At 50.9% G+C, this 19,822-nt stretch overlaps 2 protein-coding genes across 3 annotated transcripts; one reads left to right on the top strand and one right to left on the bottom strand.

Annotated features, from left to right (window-relative positions):
* The first annotated feature begins 303 nt into the window (after positions 1-303).
* Positions 304-1,320, top strand: Bola1 (bolA family member 1). The gene is made up of 2 exons (NM_001071776.1): positions 304-362; positions 634-1,320. The coding sequence occupies exon 2, from the start codon at positions 637-639 to the stop codon at positions 1,048-1,050; it is 414 nt and encodes a 137-aa protein (NP_001065244.1). The 5' UTR covers positions 304-362; positions 634-636; the 3' UTR covers positions 1,051-1,320.
* Positions 1,321-2,544: 1,224 nt separating this feature from the next.
* Sv2a (synaptic vesicle glycoprotein 2a) lies at positions 2,545-18,343 on the bottom strand. 2 transcript variants are annotated; one of them, NM_057210.3, is made up of 13 exons: positions 18,220-18,343; positions 13,859-14,813; positions 12,206-12,386; positions 11,119-11,270; positions 10,905-11,038; positions 10,256-10,345; positions 9,931-10,041; positions 9,682-9,770; positions 8,976-9,140; positions 8,542-8,675; positions 5,401-5,607; positions 4,697-4,856; positions 2,545-4,306 (listed from the first exon to the last, which is right to left on the bottom strand). In NM_057210.3, the coding sequence occupies exons 2-13, from the start codon at positions 14,478-14,480 to the stop codon at positions 4,123-4,125; spliced, it is 2,229 nt and encodes a 742-aa protein (NP_476558.2). In that variant the 5' UTR covers positions 14,481-14,813; positions 18,220-18,343; the 3' UTR covers positions 2,545-4,122. The 2 variants fall into 2 exon arrangements, with proteins under 2 accessions (NP_476558.2, XP_038957526.1); XM_039101598.1 differs by lacking the exons at positions 10,905-11,038; positions 13,859-14,813; positions 18,220-18,343 and having other exon boundaries at positions 12,206-12,344.
* Positions 18,344-19,822: the final 1,479 nt, after the last annotated feature.

Genomic DNA, 19,822 nt, shown 5'->3' with positions numbered 1-19,822 from the left:
TCTAGAGTGGTAAAGGCCAACCTGGGCTACACGAAACGTTTATTTTTAACTATGTATAAAGCACTAACGCTATTTGAATTATAAGATCAAAAAGCTAAAAATTGTGCAACCATCTCAAATTTGCAGGAAACCCTTTTGTTTTCATTGCTCTAATTCCCGACCTCGCAGGATTTTACGGTCAGGAAAATCAGGGACTACAATTCCCATAAACCCTCTGGGTAGTAGGTACTGCCTGCCAGATGTAACCAGGACTGCGTTCCCTAACGAGCCTCCTGACGTTGCGTTTGTGTCGACCCTGTACGTCCGGAAATTCGGTTGTTAGATCTAGCAGCGGTGCAGCAGGCTGCGCAACAAGTACAAAGGTACCACCCTAGGGTTCGGAGAGACGTTAGGGCTCTGACTCAGCCAGAAAGACCAAGTTGTACATACTCCATTTTTTCAGCTCCCAGCCTTGCTTTCACAGTGCCCTTAGTGCCTAGCGCTCTGGCGGTTCGATCGCCTTAGTCCCTCCGCTGCTGGCGTAAAAGCCGCGTTAACCCGCCACGCAGAGCAGAGGCGGTTCCAGGGTGTGCTTGTCTGGGGTGCGTGGGGAGGGTGTGTGGACTCAGTCCCGTGTCCTTCCTCTCTCCGCAGCGGATGCTAAGTGCGCGGTTGGCCCGGTGCATGGTCTCCATGGCCACTCGCGCGTGTGTGTCGCGAGGCAGCGCGGGATCGGCGGCTGGCGGGCCAGTGGAAGCTGCTATCCGCGCCAAATTGGAGCAAGCCCTGAGCCCTGAGGTACTGGAACTGCGTAACGAGAGCGGCGGCCACGCAGTCCCAGCAGGCAGCGAAACGCATTTCCGCGTGGCGGTGGTGAGCTCTCGTTTCGAGGGGATGAGCCCCTTGCAACGGCACCGGTTGGTCCACGAGGCACTGTCGGAGGAGCTGGCTGGACCCGTACACGCGCTGGCCATCCAGGCAAAGACCCCTGCCCAGTGGAGAGAGAACCCACAGTTGGACATTAGCCCCCCCTGCCTAGGTGGAAGCAAGAAAACTCGAGGGACCTCTTAATACCCGGATTGGGAGAACAACGATGGGTCGACTCAGAATAAACTACTCTATCATTACTACCTTGTTCCTTGATTTGTACGGACCAGGGCTTCTGCCCTTTCTGCTAATGTACACCATGCAAAGGCAAAGAAGCTTCCGGTGAAAGCTTAGCTAGCCCAGGGAGCGAGCGGCCACTCACTCTGCCTGGGCTAGACTAGAGAAAGGCTGCCCAGTCCTGATGAGTCGGGAAGGGCCATGATAATAAAAGAGAAGCTGGTGCATGAGGTCAAACGGTGCTCTTAGTACCTGTTAAATTGGAGCTACATGTTATTGTGTATGTGGGGGTGGGTGCTGCCTGACTCCACGGCCCACTTGTGTGTCACAGGGTAACTTTTGGGAGTCACTCCTCCCACTGTCATATGCTTCTAGAACTCAGGTAGCCCATTAGGTTTACAGAGCTGTTAGGTCCCTACAAGCGTTCTTACCTGTAGGCTAGAGAAGGGATTTGTGAGGAAGTGAACTATTTGGGTTTTGCAAAGATTCCAAAATTAAACCAGAAAAGAGGGAATTCCTGCATTTGAAGCAGAACCAAAATAAACATTGGCTAGGTTTTCAAGAGAAGTTCAGATAATGCCCCAAAGCAGCTATCCAATGTCCTTTTACGTGGGCATCGAGAAAAGCTGTTGAACATACCTTGGGCTGAGGAGATGGCTCAGTTCCAGAGCACTTGACAAGCTTGTGTGAGTCCCAGCAATGAAGGTATGTATGAGTGTGCGATCTTGTCCACTTCTGACCATAAATGGTTTCTATATTGGACCTACTAAAGGCCTCAGAGCACTGTGTAGCAACACACACCAGTATTAGGTGCAGAGACAGGCAGGTCCCTTTGAATCCAAGGCCACCCTGGTCTAACTAGTGAGACCCTCAAAACAAACAAACAAAAAAACAAACAACAACAACAAAAAAAAAACAGCAATGCAGCTTGATTAAAGCGATGGAGTTGAGACAGGGTAATCAAGGGCAAGCTGCAGGCAGTAGGAATTCCCAAAAGGCATTGCTTTAAACTGGGGTCCAGAGAGGTGGTATCGAATTTATAAGCACTTTCTGTTCTCCAGGGGATCCAGGTTTGATTCCCAGCACCCACTTGGTGACTCACAAGGGCCTGTAGCTCCAGTTGCAGAGGATCTAATGCCCTCTTCTGGCCTTGATGGGTACCAGGCACATGTGGTGCCTACATCCATATGCAGGCAAAATGCTCATGCAAATAAAATATATGTTTATGTTGCTTTTTGCAAGAGTAACAAGGGCTATTAACCCACTAGAACCAGCATAAGTAAATGCTTTTTAAACAAAATGTAGATTTGAGGTACCCCATTCCATAAGTCCATGGTAAGAGAGGGGGCTTGCTTATTTTGGCCCTGAAGAAGGAATCGTTTCTCCCACACAAGTTTGTCTTCCCCAGATGGTCAGGATGGCGAACTGTGAATGGAGAGGCCAGGACGCACACACAGCCGCTTTGAGTTTTAAGGGTTCAGACCCTTTATTTTTCAGCAGTATTTTTCATTTCATTTTTTCACATCAATGGAGTCAGGTTCAGGGCTCCCCGGGAGACAAACAAGTGGCTGTGTCTCCCCTGGGGACGTAAGGGAGAGGGCCACGTCCAGCAACGGAATGATGAGGGAAGGGGCACACACACACTGGGCACTGGAGGAGAAGGCAGTCCTTTGAGCACAGACACGATTAAACAGTCACCACCTGGTTCAGTGTTACAAAATCGGAATGGCCTTAGGGTTGAGGGCACCAGACACAGCATAAGGAGGGTGAATTTGGATTTTTTTTTTTTTTAGTTTAACTTCCTTTTAACTTTTTTTTTTTTTTAACATTTTACAAACAGCTAAAAACTACAACACGTCACAGCTACGGTGGGAGTGGGAAGAGTACCAAAGAAAGCAGCCACAAGAGTAGGGTAGGACGGGGGGCAGCTCTACCTACAGAGGCTGTTCTGTGGAAGGGCAAGATGGGGAAACTGAGGCTTCAGGTCCCTGCATTAGGGGTCCCTCACGACCCAGCCTTTTTGAGAAGGGTTAGGGGATGGACCCCTGCTTCCTGCCCCTGCCCCAGCTTCTTGTGCTTTCAGACCTGCTGGTTTGACCATGTGTGCCTGGTTATTTTCCCTTTCTTTCCTCTGATACACTGCCTGTGTGGACAGGTCAGATGGGAGGGCTGTGGCTAGTGGGTAGAACCTCTCTAGAGGAAGGAGAAAGTCCTTGTCAGGTGCCCTCAGGTCCCCCAAGATTGCAGGGCTCACCCCAGCCTGACCAAGGACTTCTGCCTGCAGCCCCAACACAGGTACAAGATTCTGGGAGTTACGATAGAAAAACAGTGTTGTGTGTGTGCTCACTGAAACTACTACTCTTGGCTTATAATTGAACAGTATAGTGGTACCCCTACCCCATGGCACACATACACACACGCACACGCACGCGCGCACACACACACACATATGAGTGTATGTATACATCCACACACAGTCCAGCTAAGCTGCCTCAGAACTTACATATAAATAAGAATCAGAAAACTAATTCCATAAAATCCAGGCTTCACACTTGTAGCCTGAATTGAGGTGAAAACGGAGGCTAAGGTTTATTGCTACTCCCCAGCATCCTTGGGAGGCTCCCACTCAAGAAGTTCTTTTGGTCCAAGCCTCAGCCCCCACTATAACTCCATACCTGTGGTTCACCAGGGCCTAGGCGGAGGGAATGATGGGAAAGGCAGAAATTCTGGAACACCTGGAGCAGAGAAACAGTCGTCCCCACCCCTGCTAACACTGAGGGAGAGAAGGATGCAGCTCAGCCTTCTCCTTGTGCAAAGTTGAGGGTGGCAGCAGGTGGGGAGTCCCTCCTCCCAAACATGGGACAAAGGGACCCTCCCCGTAGCCCCTGCCCGTCAGGGTCACACACATGCACACAGGCACACAGCTAAGACACCAAACACGGAGTAGGACCAGGACAGCAGGGCAGGGTAGGGATAAAAGAAATTATTGGTCACAGTGTGCCTGCCATCCCTAAAGCCCCTGAGACACTCCCCCATCCCTCACTGCAGCACCTGTCCCCGGGTCTCAGGCAGCTTCAGAGCCAGAGAGCTACCAAGGGCAAGCGCAGCTGAGGCGAAGAGGATGGGAGCGGCCTTGGTGATTCCCACAAAGGACGTGAAGATGCTGATGCCCAGTACAGCTGCCAGCTTACACAGGGCATTCAGGAAGCCGAAGGCCGTCGTCCTGCTCAGGGCCAAGCCACGTGGCCGTCGGGGTCCAGCGGAAGGGAGAAGGGCAGGTGGGAAGGCAGAGTGGGGTAAGACAAAAGCAGTGTGCAGGAGCGGGAAGGGAGGATGGAGTAGGGACGGAGGGGGTGGGGCATACAGACACATTGGGAGACAGGAGAGAAAAGAGACAGAAGCAGAGGTTAGTAATTAGCAGTTAGGAGCCAAGACAAGAGCTCCCAACTGTTAAGGAAAAGCTCAGCAGGGATGTCTGTCCTACCCCTAACAACACCCTTATCCCTCACGAGATTCTTATCCCTAACGATATTCTTTCAGTCCTCCTCCTCATTTCGCCCCAGTCCTGTAGCTCCCAAACCTTCTCCCCTGCCCCTGCCGCACTCCAAACTACCTCTTGTCGGAAGGGTAGAGTTCAACAGTCAGCACGTCCAGCGCGTTCCAGGATGCAATACTGACTCCCCCAAAAAGGCAGAGCAGAGCGATCATGGCTGACTCACTGTTCCCAAAAGACAGGAAGAAGCAGGAAACACAGGACAACACACTGGAACCAGCTGGAGCCAGGAGAAGAGACAGCCGTGAAACCCAGTCGTGGCCCAGCTTACTACCAGCTAGCTTTGAGACCACCCCAGATAATGTTTCCCAGGGTAGCCAAAAGGAAGGCTTTTCACGTGTCCTCAACCCCTGTGTTGATTAATAACCCCTTTCAGTAGCAGCCATTTATTCAATACCAACTATGAACTAAGTAAGTCACGGGATGTTTTCTATGGACCTGTCTGAGACCAGCCTTCTGAGAGTGGTGCTGTGATTGCAGGTGAAGGCTAACAGGGTGTAACCAGTCCAAGGTGGAGCTGAACCCCAAATCTATAACCTCAAAGTCTATACCCTAATTGCCTACCATCCTATTTCTTTAATCCCTAGAGTAACTTCTATACCAGGCCCACCCCCATTTTGTAGCACCCCTAAACAAAACATGAGAGGGGGAAACTCTCTAGCCAATGTTTTCCACAGCTAGAGGTGAGAAGCCTGCTGACAGCCCGCCCCAGCCCAGGCTGCCTCTGTTCCGCACCAGCCAGCACCCAGCCCGCAGCCCCTTACCAAGCATTCTGAGCCTGCCAATCTTGTCCATGAGCAGAGCAGACACAATATTTCCAGGGAGCACAGCCAGTGTCCCCAAGAAGCTGACAAAGTACACCATGTAGGCACCTTCGCCCGTCCCTGTCACATCTAGTGGGCAACCTTCCTTATTGTGCAGGAATGTGCTGTTCACCAGGCGGCTGTTCACGAACTTGTACTCAAACAGGTCTAGAAGATCAGGACACAGGGCGAACATGAGAACGGCTACCTCTCATGTTCTGGAAGTTAGCGGTCAGGGGCTCTCAGCGTCATTGCTGACACTCACTGCAGAGCATCCAACATCACCATGGGAACTAGCAATTTTCTCAGCAGAGGGACCATAAGCAAGAAGCCTGTGTGACACGTCTGAACTTTACTAGTTTTTATTTCTTGTTCATTCTTTTTGTCCCCTGAGCTGGCTACGGAGCCCTGTTGTTGGCCTAGGAACCGCTTCTGAGGAAACATTAAAAATAATTTTAAAGTCAGTCTCTCTTTCTGTGTCTCTCTGTGTGTGTCTCTCTGTATGTCTCTCTCTCTCTCTCCCTCTCCCTCCCTCTCTCTCTCTCCCTCTCCCTCCCTCTCTCTCTCTCTCTCTTTCTGTGTGTGTGTGTGTGTGTCTGTGTGTGTGTCTCTCTCTGTCTCTCTCTGTGTCCTCTCTGTCTATGTCTCTGTCTCTGTCTCTCTCTCTCTCCCCCCCCCCTCTCTCTCTGTGTGTCTGTGTGTGTGTGTGTCTCTGTCTCTCTCTGTGTCCTCTCTCTCTCTCTCTCTTTCTCTCTCTGTGTGTCTCTGTGTGTGTGTCTCTGTCTCTCTCTGTGTCCTCTCTCTCTCTGTCTCTGTCTCTCTCCCCCCCCCTCTGTGTGTGTGTGTGTGTCTGTGTGTGTGTCTCTCTCTGTCTCTCTCTGTGTCCTCTCTCTCTCTCTCTCTATGTCTCTGTGTGTCTCTCTCTGTCTCTCTCTCTCTGTCTCTCTCTCTCTCTGTGTGTGTGTGTGTGTCTGTGTGTGTGTCTCTCTCTGTCTCTCTCTGTGTCCTCTCTCTCTCTGTCTCTGTCTCTGTCTCTCTCTCCCCCCCTCTGTGTGTGTGTGTGACTGTGTGTGTGTGTCTCTATCTCTCTCTGTGTCCTCTCTCTCTCTCTCTCTCTCTCTCTCTCTCTGTGTGTGTGTGTGTGTGTCTGTGTGTGTGTCTCTCTCTGTGTCCTCTCTCTCTCTGTCTCTGTCTCTGTCTCTGTCTCTCCACCCCTCTGTGTGTGTGTGTGTCTGTGTGTGTGTCTCTCTGTCTCTCTCTGTGTCCTCTCTCTCTCTGTGTCTCTGCGTGTGTGTCTCTCTCTGTCTCTCTCTGTGTCCTCTCTCTCTGTCTCTGTCTCTGTCTCTCTCCCCCCCCCCCGTGTGTGTGTGTGTGTGTCTGTGTGTGTGTCTCTCTGTCTCTTTCTGTGTCCTCTTTCTCTCTCTCTCTCTCTCTCTCTCTCTCTCTCTCTCTCTCTCTCTGTCTCTCTCTGTCTCTCTCTGTGTCCTCTCTCTCTCTGTCTCTGTCTCTCTCCCCTCCTCTGTGTGTGTGTGTGTGTCTGTGTGTGTGTCTCTCTCTGTATCTCTCTCTCTGTCTCTCTCTGTATCTCTCTCTCTCTCTCTCTCTGTGTGTGTGTCTCTGTGTGTGTCTCTGTGTGTGTGTGTGTCTCTCTCTCTGTCTCTCTCTGTATCTCTCTCTCTGTCTCTCTCTGTCTCTCTCTGTATCTCTCTCTCTCTCTCTCTCTCTCCCCCTTTCCTGCGAGGTGAGAAAAGCTCACACAATACTCCCTTTAGAGGTGGGATGTTAGTCAGGCAGTGGTGGCTCACACCTTGATCCTAGCACTCTGGATGCAGAGGCAGGTGGATCTCTAAATTTGAGGCCAGCCTGATTTAGAGAGTGAGTTCCAAGATAACCAGGGCTACACAGTAATTAATACCCTGTTTTGAAAAACAACAACAACGACGACAATTAAAAAGGAGGTGGGGTGTTTCAATCTAGCACACAGAACTCAGCCTTTTAGCTAAGACCATTAGTCAGGTTTTTGTTTTGTGTTTTACTTTCTTTTTTTTTTTCTAGAGCTGGGGACCGAACCCAGGGCCTTGCGCTTGCTAGGCAAGTGCTCTACCACTGAGCTAAATCCCCAACCCGTGTTTTACTTTCTTAAATATTTCTTAGGCTTTTTTGGTTTTAGTGGGTGGTGTTGTTGGTGGTGGTGGTGGTGTGTGTGTATGTGTGTGTGTGTGTGTGTATGTGTGTGTGCGCGCGCGCGCGTGCACACATACCATGAATGCTCAGGGGCCAGAAGACAATGTTAGATCCCCTAGAACAAGAGTTACAAGCAGGTGTGAGCCACCATGAGGTTGCTGGGATTTGAACTCAGGACCTCTGCAAGAGCAGTCAGTGCTCTCAACTGCTGAGCCATCTCTCCGGCACTGTTTTTAAAGGGTTTTATTCTTTCCCTTGGGGTTTTTTGCTTTTTTAAACAGATCTCATGCAGCCTAGCCTGGCCTCAAACTTGATCTTTAGTGGACTTAAGCTCCTGGTCCTCTCACTCTACCTCCGGAGCGCAACACTGTACTCAACGTAGAACTCCCGTATTTAATTACTAGGGATTAAACCTCACATGAGTTGGACAGGGGCTACGCCACTGGCCTCACCACTCTCAGCCCTTTCAAACTTTGAGACAGGACCTTACAAAGTTGCCCAGGTTGGCCTTAAACATTCTCAGATTTTCAATCTTCCTACCTCAGCCTTCTGAGGAGAGGGATGTCAGAACTCTGCTAGGCCGAGCTAAGAAGTGGACTGATATCATGATTCTCAGCTTTTTCCTTATTAAATATCCCTTATATTGTCTTTCTTTTCCCCAAACACCCTGTTCACCCTCCTCAAAATTACATTAACACTACCTCACTGAAACTTTATAATTACAGCTAAAGGTAAAAGAACTCGAAGTTTTCCTCAGATAAGAAGATACCTATTATATTTCCCAAATTCCTAGTGGTAGCCAGTAAGCAAGCCCAGGCTCCAGGGCACTCTCAGCTTGAGAACAGGAAGCAAGGGGATGTGCAAGCCTCCTCCTCCCTTCATCACAACCCCTCTGGCTGATGCCACTGACCACCGTACCCGTGTTGTAGAACACGGTGTTGATGAATGTGCAGTTGCGGAAGAATGTGTTGCTGGATGTGACATCTTCAAAGTAACATTCCTCAAACAGGGAATCCTCAAAGGACACTGACTTCAGACGCAGCCCGATGAACCTGCAGGACCAGGATGATGAGACATGCCCCCTTAGTCCCCTCAGCCCCTTCAGCCCCTTCAGCTCCCTCAGCCCCCTCACCCCCCTCAGCCCACCTAAGCCCTTGCTCCTCACTGACTCACGGCCCCAGACATAGTGAGACAAAGCCAAGGAGCCGTGATTATACATAGGCTTTGCCCCAAACCACTTTGTCTTGATCTCAGACTTATCAATGAGAAGGAAGTAGGAGGAATAGGGAAAAGTGATATGGAAACCACCCCCCCCAACACACACACACACACACACACACACACACACATACTTGTCATTGAAGTACTGTCCCCCTCGGTGGATCTGATTCTCCAGTGTGAAGTTAAATGTCACGTGCTCCACGCGCTCCCCTGGGAACACTTTGGTTCGGGCTGCATAGTCCACAGCCTGGAGATGGCGGATCATGTCGGGAAACCAGACAGTCAAACCGTAGTAGCTGGAGAGTCAAAGGCATGGAATCAGACAGGGCAGATGAGACACCAGAGCCCCAATCAGAGGGGCAGATGAACAGTCTTCCTGTGTAGGGGCATGCTTACCCCAGCCTCATCCCACACATTCTCCATCCAGCTACTGTGTTCTAGAAACTTTAAGGTCTTCTGCACTACCCATTATACTCTCCTACCCATTCACTCTGAGGATTTAGGTCCCCACCCACCAAGCCCCAAGTGCCCCATAATACCACATCCTTACCTCACCATGGCACCACTACACTAACTGTAACAGCTAGTTTTATCTCTTCCTGACAGAAGGTAAACTGAAGGCTGGAACATGTCTCTCTATCCCAGTCCATTGTCTGGTAAAGACTGAATGCCTCGGTTTGAATTACAACTTTGATGGTTTAGTTAAGTAGAGAACCCGGATAAAGCGTCAGGAGGATGCGGACAGATACCACCCTCCCTTGTGATGTCCCCCTCCGTCTCCAGCTTATCTCTCTTCTTCAGCCACACACAACCACAACCAACACTTAGCCGCCTCACCTGAAGGACATGGTGAACCATACCCCCATCATCATCAGAGTGATGCGCCGGTACTCTGGACTGAAGCAGGAGAGGAAGTTCCCCCAAACCTACACAGGACGCAGTGAAGGCAAAAGGTGGCCACACTATCGTCTACCTTAGACCTCTGATTCTTGCTTTTCCCCCTCCCTCAGTTCACCTTCACCCTTACACAGGCTCAAGCCCTCCCTTCTCCACCCCTCGGTTGCTCGGTTGTTCACTCTATATTACCTGACCCCCCAGGCTCAAAGCCCGCACTCCCCAGCGCTGGTACCAGGTTCCTGTGTCTGACTGGATCTCAATCAATTCATCCTCCTGATGAATCGTTTTAATGTGGGTTACCTGGACGCAAGAAAGGGAGTGAACCGTCACGCACTACTTCCCAACCCATTCCAAGTGTCTCTCTCTCAGTAGCAAAATGGGAGGCAGGGAGCAACAACATGCCCTGGGAAGGTCACTGAACTACAGTGTGGTCTGAGACATCTAGGAAATGGGCGACCTCCAGCAGGGTCCAAGTGAGGGTTTGGGGGGTTGAGTGGGGAGAGTGGCAGCTTACTGAGAAGACTCGCTCAGGATGGCCCTTGGCTCGCATGTTGGTGTCATGAACCTGCTTCAGCACCATCCAGGCCTCATCGTGCTTCCCATTCTGGAACCACAGATGGAATTCCCAGCATGCAACTGGATCCCGTATCCAGTGTTACAGAGCCCATCCCTTCAGTCTGGCTTCTAGAGTCCCAAGATACAGCTCCTCTCCTCGACCCTAATCTACGGTATTACATCAGCCCAAGCTGGAGTACAGCAAGGTCTGATGAGACTTGGTCAAGACTTGGAATGGGGAGGCGCTTCAAGAGAACTGATGCCAGCATAGGTCCTTGGAGGTTTCTCCAGTAAAACATAAAGGAAAAGCTTAAGACAGGGAAATGACGCCCACAGAAGGAGCCATAGCCCAATCTGCTGGAGCCAGGAATAGCCTGAAGGGAGATGTAAAAAGTGGGTCCCAACTTGAGCCTGCAGAATTGTAAGCCACCCGTAGAGGAGCAGGTTTCCCAGTTTCTCCTCAGGAGACACATTTTAAGACAAAGGAAGCAAAACAAAGTCCCCCAGAGTCACGGGCTGGTGTAGGAAGAAGCGGTCAGGAGAGTGCACCAACCCCACAGCAAGCATTTTCATGCCCACACCCCCACACCCTGGAGCGATCCATTCACCTCTAAGAAGAAGCGGGGACTCTCCGGCTGCGTAGTCAGAGCCCCGATGGCAAACACAGAGGGAAAGGCACAGACGAGGACAAAGACCCTCCAGCTGTGGAACTGGTAAGCAGAGCCCATCTGGAAACTCCACCCTGGCAGACAGTCACAGAATCAGCAGAGAAGCAGGGAACACAGCAGAGCTGGGAGCACAGAGAGTCTGAGGACAGCTTACCATAGTGGGGGATGATGGCCCAGGCCATTGCAGCTGCATACACGCCACCAATCATCCAGAACATACAGAGCCAGCTCAAATGCTCCCCACGTTTCTCCTGGGCCAGAAACTCCGAAAAATAGGAGAAGACAATGGGGATGGAACCACCAATCCTGGACATTTCAAAAGTAAACATTAGGAAACAGCCATCTTCCCAATCCCTCACCCCAGTGCCCTGGGTCCTCAGCCCCCTAACCCCCACTTTATTCTCATCTGGTGTCCTACAAGCTCTTTTCCACACCAGCCACCAAGTCACTGTTCTTGGAATGACAGAAACAGGCAAGCAGGTCTTGGATCAAGGCAAGAACAAGCATGAAACCCGGAAAGTGGGTAGAGTTGGGACGGAGGCGAGATCGCTGCAGACGAGGGAACGCAGTAGGATGTGGTGCTGCATGTGCTGATCCCAGCACCAGGGGCAAAGGCAAGGGGAAAAGTTCAAGTTCCAGGCCAGCCAGGAACTTTTCAAATAAAAATTCAAAAAACAAAACAAAACAAAACAAAAACCTTTGAGATGGATGTCCACACCTTTAATTCCAGCATGTGGAAAGCAGGTAAATCTCTGAATTTTAGACTATGTACATAGTGTCTATCTACATAGTGTCTCAGGCCAACTATGTCTCCATAGTAACACTGTCAAAAACCAAAACAACAAAACAAAAACAACCCCCAAAAAACAACACATGGAGACAGTGCGGGTGCTGGCAGGGTAAGACTTCAGATTCTGCCAAAGAAGATGTCAGCAAGCTTTCTTAACAAATTCAGGAAAAATCAATATGCATTCTGGGAGGGGATAACTCCAGGGTGTGCATGAGCCCAGGGGCAAGGCTCGGCCCACTGGACCTCAGGGTAGACAGCCTCAGAATAGAGGTAAGCTGGGAGCTCCAGAACAGACCAGACGTTCTGGATGTTAGCAGGCAGGCGCCAGACTGGGAGCCGTTCTGAAGATGGGGTAGGAGTGGAAAAGGCATGTGTCCAGTATGCCTAATACTGAGCCGAGTGTACATTATAGCAGTGACCAGGGCACAGTTCTGCCTTTAAGGACACTCACCCAACCCCAGAAAGGAGGCGGCAGAAAAGGAAGGTGCCATAACCCTGGACGAAGGATGAGAAGAAAGCGAAGACGCTGTTGACTGAGAGCGAGATGAGCAGACACTGTCTCCGACCCAGCCGATCAGCCAGGCCTCCCCAGAGGAAGGCCCCCACCATCATGCCCAGGTACACAATGAGGCCTGCAGAGAGGAGGAAATGGGGGTGGGGCGGCATGAGCAGATATGCCTCAATTCTCTGACAGATTTGTATTAGCACCCCAACTCTAGGGGCTGAAACTCCTGTAGCAGAGTGGATCTGAACAACTTCTAGGAGCTAAGTTTACCCAGACATGAGAGAGAGAGAGAGAGAGAGAGAGAGAGAGAGAGAGAGAGAGAGAGAGGAATGAAAGTGGTAGACAGTCACCACTGCAGACCAGGGGCTCAAAGGCAAGAAGGCAAATATTTGAGAAAAACACCCCTCACGGTTGCTGCTTCCTTTCCCTCTTTTCCCTCCCTCTCCCTCTTCCTTCCACTCTGTCCTCTTCCCCTCCTCCATCTACTGCACAGACTACTCAGCCCTAACTCACAAGAAGTGAAATGGATCTGCCTAGATTCCTAGATACCACCCCACCCTCTCTATCCTCCCAGACTGTTTGAGATCCCCTTCCTCATAGTCATTGTCCTTGTCATCCTCGTCATCGTGTTTTAGACTAAAAATACTGTGCTTCACTGCGTAGCTCTGGCTGGTCTGGAACTCACTGTATAGATTAGGCTAGCTTCAAAACTCACAGGTCCACTAGCCTCTACCTCCTGAGTGCTCGAACTAATGATGTTCACATCATGCCTGGCTTTTCCCCGAGTTTTGATGCCCTCAAAGAAGGCGATCTCTTGTTCCTTGGGAAAGAGGCTCCAAAACAAAGTTTATTCTTTATCCTTCTAGCCCCAGTACTTGGGATCCTAAAGTTCCCCCAGTTTTTTTTTTCCTAAAACCAGAATTTGAATTAATTTTTAAAATCATCTCTAGAACTTTGCATTTAGTCAATGTCCAAACCAAGCCCAGAGAGGAAAAGAAAGACACACACACACACACACACACACACACACTCACACACACACACACACGCACACACACGGAGGTGGGGTGGGGTTGGGGAACAGGGACAGAGACAAAGAGACACAGGGAGAGAGAGAGATCGATGGAGAAGCCAGCCCTCTATAATTTCTTGGTGAGCATATGATATTTCTCCTTCTAGATCCCTGTCAGGAAAGGCCATCAAAGATGTTCCTGGCTCCTAGATACTCCCATATCTGAGGTGTCCTTACCCACATCATCAAACAGACCCTCCCCGTATATACCAAGGCATTTCCAAGCTGACTTGTTCTGCAGTCAGGGAAAGGCAACTCAGTAGCAGGATGGAAGACTTTAACTGTAGCCCAACCCACCATGGCCATATCCGGCAGTTAGGCAAACTACCACCCACTCAGACACCGGTGAACGCCCCATCCAGCTATACTCTCTCTTTCATACACAATTTCATTTACCCAGCCTCCAGAAGAGGGTGTCTATGGGGGGATGGTGTTTGGGGAGTCAGTGGACCCTCTAGGTACAGCTTGCAGAACTACTGGGAAGGACTGGGTGGTTCCCCACAGCCCGGTGCTTGCAGGCTTCTTACCTAGCATGCCTTTGTTGGAGTCCGACAGGCACATATCTTTCTCAGCACTGGGCAGCACAAAGCCCACCACAAAGACCTCTACACCATCGGCCATCAGCGCCAGACCCAGCACGAAGTAGAGTGTCCACTGGAAGCGACCATGGCCGCACTCCCGGAGGATGGTCTCATACTGCTGAGCCAATTCTTCCCGATCTTTACGCCGCTGCGCCTCCCCGCGACCCCCAGGGGGACCCTCCCCATCACTTAAGCCCCCTCTCACTCCAGCCAGGGGTGCCCCATCTGCCATCCGTTCGCCTTTGCCCCCAGACTCTGCCCGGGGGATGCCCTGATATTCTCCCTCGTAGATCTCATCATCCTCATCGTGGCCCTCAGTGGCATCACTGGAAGCGCCACCTTCCTCCTCATCCTGGGCCCCTTCTCCGCGGTAATAGCCGTCAGCAGGGGCAGGGAAGTCATCATCATCCTCCTCCTCCTCAAAGCGGGAGTAGGACCTTCGGGAATATTCATCCTGGACTCTGTCGAGACCCTTCACCACCTTCTTGGCCGCGTGCTTCTTAACTTCCTTGGCAATGTCTTTGGCCCCACGGATGAACGCTGCTCGGTCTCGAAAGCCTTCTTCCATGATGGGGCTTGGGGGCGAGTCACTGGCTCTACCTTACTCTCTGCTTCTTTTTCAGCCCTTTGCTCAATGAATTGGAGGGATCAAGAAGACCCTTTAGAAATGTGTTCCAGTGTCTTTGGGATCGGACTAAGAGGAACTGGCCAGAGAAGTCCAGATGGGGAAAAGGGCGAAAAGGGCTTTGCTCTGCACCCAGTTCAGTAGGGTGAGTTGGGGAGGGAGACAGGGAGTAGGGAGGGGAACTGGGAAGGGGGAGCCAGGTTGGAAAGGATAAACTGAGGAGCCAAGATATTTCAGGGAGGGCTGCCTATTTTTCTTCTGGGAGGCTCTGGAGACCTAGGAAAAGGAAAGAAAAAGAAAGCTCACTAGACTGGTGAAGTGAGGACCAGTATAGAACCCCTCTCAATCTAGTATTTCCGGCCACCAGCTATTAAAGAGCTGATTATCCGGGCCAACCGTGAGCCACTGATATACAAGTCCCTTTACGTTGGCGCTGGAGGGTACTAGATCCACGCTGGAGGGTACTAGATCCTCGCTGGAGGGTACTAGATCCTCGCTGGAGGGTACTAGATCCACGCTGGAGGGTACTAGATCCTCGCTGGAGGGTACTAGATCCACGGGATTTGCTCCAGAATTGGTCACTTATCTGCTCCTTCCTAACCACTTCCCACATCCATTGCAAAGAAAACCCAGCAAACAGGAGAAACAAGAATTTCCTGCTCTGGGCTCCAGAGGAATTCTGGTTGAGACAGAGCTTGAGGATGATGTGCGGGAAGGACAGGCCTTCCCACCAGGTTCCTCAGCCCACTGATGGCTCTGAAGGCAGGGCCTCCCCCGGTCTTCTCCCGAAGTCCCCCAAGAGGAGATTTCTCCTAACTTAGCCTAGGAGGTAAAGCTCACCCTCCAGAGTCAGCTAGCCTTGGGTGAGCATGAGTTTGACATGGCTTCCCGGCTCTTCTTACTTAAAAGAGGAAGCTGGGGTCTTAGTGTTACAGCCCACTTATGCTTACCCCAGGACCTGGCACAGAAAAAGAAATGAACAACATGAGCTCTAGTGTTGTGGTGACAGGAACATAGCGGGAAGCCCCTGCACTCCCTCCTAAAGTCCCCTAGCCAAGGCACCTCTGCCTACTCTTTAGGGTGAACAGCAGAAAGGGACACTATCAAGGAGAATGCTGGTCAGATGCAAAGCACATGACATTTGAAGTCCCCAACCCCCTGCTTGCTGCCTGCTGATGGGCAGGCTGCCCCAATTTGCCTGAGCCTCAGTGTCCTTCTATTTAGCTTGATGGTAATTGAGTTGGGAAAACCCACTTCGCAGAGTTGTGAGACTTGAACTCCCAGAATGATTTTGTGAAGATTAGTCTGCTTCCTTCCCTGTTATATTGAAAACGTGCAGGAGCGGCGGCTCCAGTGGAGGGTCAGACTTGGCTGCTGAGGCCCAGGGTCCTCCCTAGAACTTTGTCTGGGCTTAAACTCACTTCGACAGCTGGAATTAGGTATTTTCAGTTGTAAACCAGCAGGATAAGGACCCCAAAAGGGTGACTGGAAACTGAGGTAGAAGGGACAAGGAGGAAGATCATGAGTCAGAGGGAGTCGTGCTATCCCCTTCCTTCAGAATGTCACATAGAGACAGAACCCCTCTGGGGTAGGAATAGAAATGACTGGTTGAGGTCACATTTCCAATGTGAGTCTATAGTTGTACCTCATTCTTCCAGGGTCTCCCTTCCTAATCTCCCTTAATCCCTCTGGTTCTTCAGGAGTCAATGAAAAAGGAGTGCATAAATACCGCATTGCGTAGGCAGCTGGTAGAGAATGAAGGGGACCTACCCCCACCCCAAATAAGACATCCCCAGATGGAGGCATAGGCTAGCCTCCCTCAGGCTTCGGGGTAACAGAGGACACAGGCTTAGATTAAGAGCAATAGCATTCCCCTAAAATAATTCTCTGTTCCCACCCAGCCAAAGCCTTGACTAATGTCACACACACACACACACACACACACACACACACACACACACACACGTGGAAAAGGGTAAATAATGCCATGTCATTCAGAAAGAAACACTGGCAAGGACAGATGTAAGCAGTGGGCAACAGCGATCAGAAACAGTGGCCTCGGTGTCACCTTTTCTTCATGGTTCAGGAAACAGCAGTCCTCAGAGCCAAGGCAATTTGTGTACCTCGCCTTTCCCAACCACAGGCTCTCTCCTCAACCCCTGAAGGAGGATTTGGACCAACCAGGAGCTGTTTCCCAGGCGTGTTTACACTGTTTACCCCTCAGACCTGAGCGTGGGGGTAGGAGAGACTCCCCCAGCCACAACAGTACATGGTGGCTCAACAGCCAGCTCCCCCAGGGCCAGCAAGCCCAGGAGGAAAAGAAGACAAATTCTTTGAGCTGGTGAGGAAGTCGTGCTATATTTAGCCCGCAGAGCAGCACAGAGTGGCTGAGCTTGAGGAAGAGAGACAGCACTGGGAGAGGTGGAGTTAAAGGAGACCAGACTAGGATTTACCAAGTCCTTTAAGGCTGACTGGCTTCACCTGACCGGAAGAAACGTGTCCAGATTTTCTGCAGAAGGTGGAAAGGGCTTGTGGAAAGGGCTTCATAAGCAAACCTTTCAAGACAACTGCTTAGGTCCAGACTAGCCCCCTAATCAAAACCCCTGCATTAGAGACCACCCAGGTTTCCAGCCCATCCAGGCCATTAAGAAGTGACAAGGTCATGAAGAAGCAGTCATTGGTCAAAAGGTTCCCATGGTAAAGGACAAGGGACAGAGAAGGTGGAGGTGTGGGGGATTCCACGGTGCTCCTCCTGCATCATAGCTTGATGACTGACCCTCCTACCCCTCCACAGGACCAACAAGACTGAGCCTCACCTCTACAATCTACCCCTGGGTTTGGAAGATGGGAGCATCCAGTTCTGTCGGGGGCTGGGGGGGAGTCAGCTGAGAATGTACACGGAGAAATGCTCACAGAGAGGCTAGGGATGTGGAGAAACGCTTCACATGCACAGGATTAGGGACCGTCTCTGCCAGGATTGCGGAGACCCCCACCCCCACCTAGTCTCAGCTCAGGTACCAGGCATGAGGCCCTGAGACTGATTACACTGCTGTTCCCACCCCTGGTCCTGCTGCTGGACCATCATTCCGCACCGCTCCCCTGACCCCCTCAGTAAGCGCTTCTAGCGCCAACCCCCAACACCTGGTTGCTTCCCATGCCTGTCTGCCCAGTATTTCATTCCTTCTGTCCTTCACCGAGCAGATTCCCCTACCCCCTAACCCACCCAAGAGAGGCAAGAGAGGCAGTACTCATTCTCTGGCCCCAGCCAAGGTCATTTACCATGGGGGGGGGGTACATACATCAAGGTGAGGAGAGGATGGAGATTGGGGGAACCTCAGCTTACCTAACGGCCACTCACCAGGTTTATGTAATGGGGACTTTAGGCTAAGGTAAAAAAAAAAATCATCGCATATATATGTATGTATGTGTGTATATACATACAAATACATATGTGTATTGCACATATATATTTATTTATTCAAGTATATTCTCAAAGCAACTGAAATAAGTGGCCCATTCCCCAAACCACCATCACCACCATCACCACCATCACCGCCCTCACCCCTACAGCGGGGACAGTCACCCTCCCCACAAGCAAAGCATCAGAGATAAAATGGCTGCAAGGCTAGATGAGGATGCTTCTGCCTGGGGCGGGGTGGAGGTGAGGGGAAAGGGGTCTCACCTGAGCTTGGTTCCCCGGGTCAGGGAGTCCCCGGGTGAGGGAGGGGGTCCAGCCACAGGGCTGAGGCGGCAGCGACGACTGCTCCTCCCGGTACCAGGGGAAGCGGCACTGCAGACCTGCCCCCCGCACGCGCTCCGGCCCCGCCTCCGACCCTCCCTCCCCCGCGCCAGTGAGCAGCGGGAGAGACCATTGTGGGGGGGGTGGCGAAAGAAAAGATGATGGGGGGGACTTAGGACACAGGAAAAAAGGATGAAGGAACAGGAGGGGATTGTCAGGATGACAGCTGGAAATGATAGTCTTTCTCAGCCCCTTCCTCCCTAGCAAAAGATGCTAGGAAGTAAGGAAGACGCTGTCAGCGGATAGGGGAGTAAGTGGAGGAAATAGACAGACAGGACAGGATGAATGAGGTAGCCCCTTCCTTTGCACCAGAGCCAGGATGAAAAACCCAAGAGTCCCAGCCATTCTCGCTGTGTTAAAAACAGCTCCCCCCTCCCCTCTATACTGCTCCCTGGAATTAAAAACCCTCTCCCAAACCCACAGCTTAGACCCCAGGTTCAGCTGACTATGTAAGAGGACTCAGAAAACAAGGTGCGGTTTCTGTACCCAGCAGCCAGAGTCAGTGACTCCTGGGTCCCTGTCATCTGTCTCCTCCATAAACAGTCCAGAGTGTTTATGAACAAGATAGACACCTCCGACCCCCCATCTCCATTCAATTGCTGGTAGCAGTGGCGGGTGCTAGAGAAGGAGTTTGTTCGATCAACTGGACAGTTCCTTTTCCAACCACTTTCTCCAGTGACTCAAAAAAAATAAATAAATAAAAAATCCTATCAATTAACAACCCCCTCTTTGGGTGTGTGTGTGTGTGTGTGTGTGTGTGTGTGTGTGTGTGTGTGTGTACTGGCTTCGGTTCTCCTTTTCTTGAATCTTTTCTGTTTTATTGTCAGATAACCTGGACTGACAGATTCAAGAGCTCCACAAGTCAGAGGTGCTTCGAGGATGTACACCCTGAATCAGTCTACTACAGATAAGACCTTGGGGTTTTCTGGAAAGAACACTGACCAAGGCATATCCAGATTTCCACTTACGATACACTGTTGCTTTTGACCAACTCCCCTGCCTCTGGGAACCATAGGCTTCTTGTCTAGAAAATGAAGTGTTTTGGCTAGGCGTCTTTTTTAGCTGCAAGACCATACGAATCTGCTCCGTTAAGTGTGGCTCCAGGATGCTGGGAGATTCTGAATAGAGAGGCTGGCAGCCTGAGTGCTCAGAGACTTCCCAGATGCCACTTGACATGTTAAATTCACTGTGCTAGGGATGTGGGCCTAAATTTTGTAGGACCCAATGCTGCATTTTGGAAATGTATGGGTCAGTAAGGTTCCCAATTTACTGAAGGTCATCATAGATTCTAATTTACCGTAAAAAGCTACCTCTCACCTAGATTGAAGTTTTATGTGTCCCTCAGGACCGTGTCAATGTGTAAGTTACACAGTGACATAACTGAATGAGAGAACTTGTATCTTTAATGGCATCTGGCCATCCCCAGTAGGATGCCAATGAATCCAAAAACTCTCCTGGCAACAACTCTCTGCCCCACCTCTACGAG

The sequence above is a fragment of the Rattus norvegicus genome, chromosome 2, assembly GCF_036323735.1.
Source record: "Rattus norvegicus strain BN/NHsdMcwi chromosome 2, GRCr8, whole genome shotgun sequence".
Lineage (NCBI taxonomy): Eukaryota > Metazoa > Chordata > Mammalia > Rodentia > Muridae > Rattus > Rattus norvegicus.
This window is presented reverse-complemented; position numbering and strand designations above follow the sequence as displayed.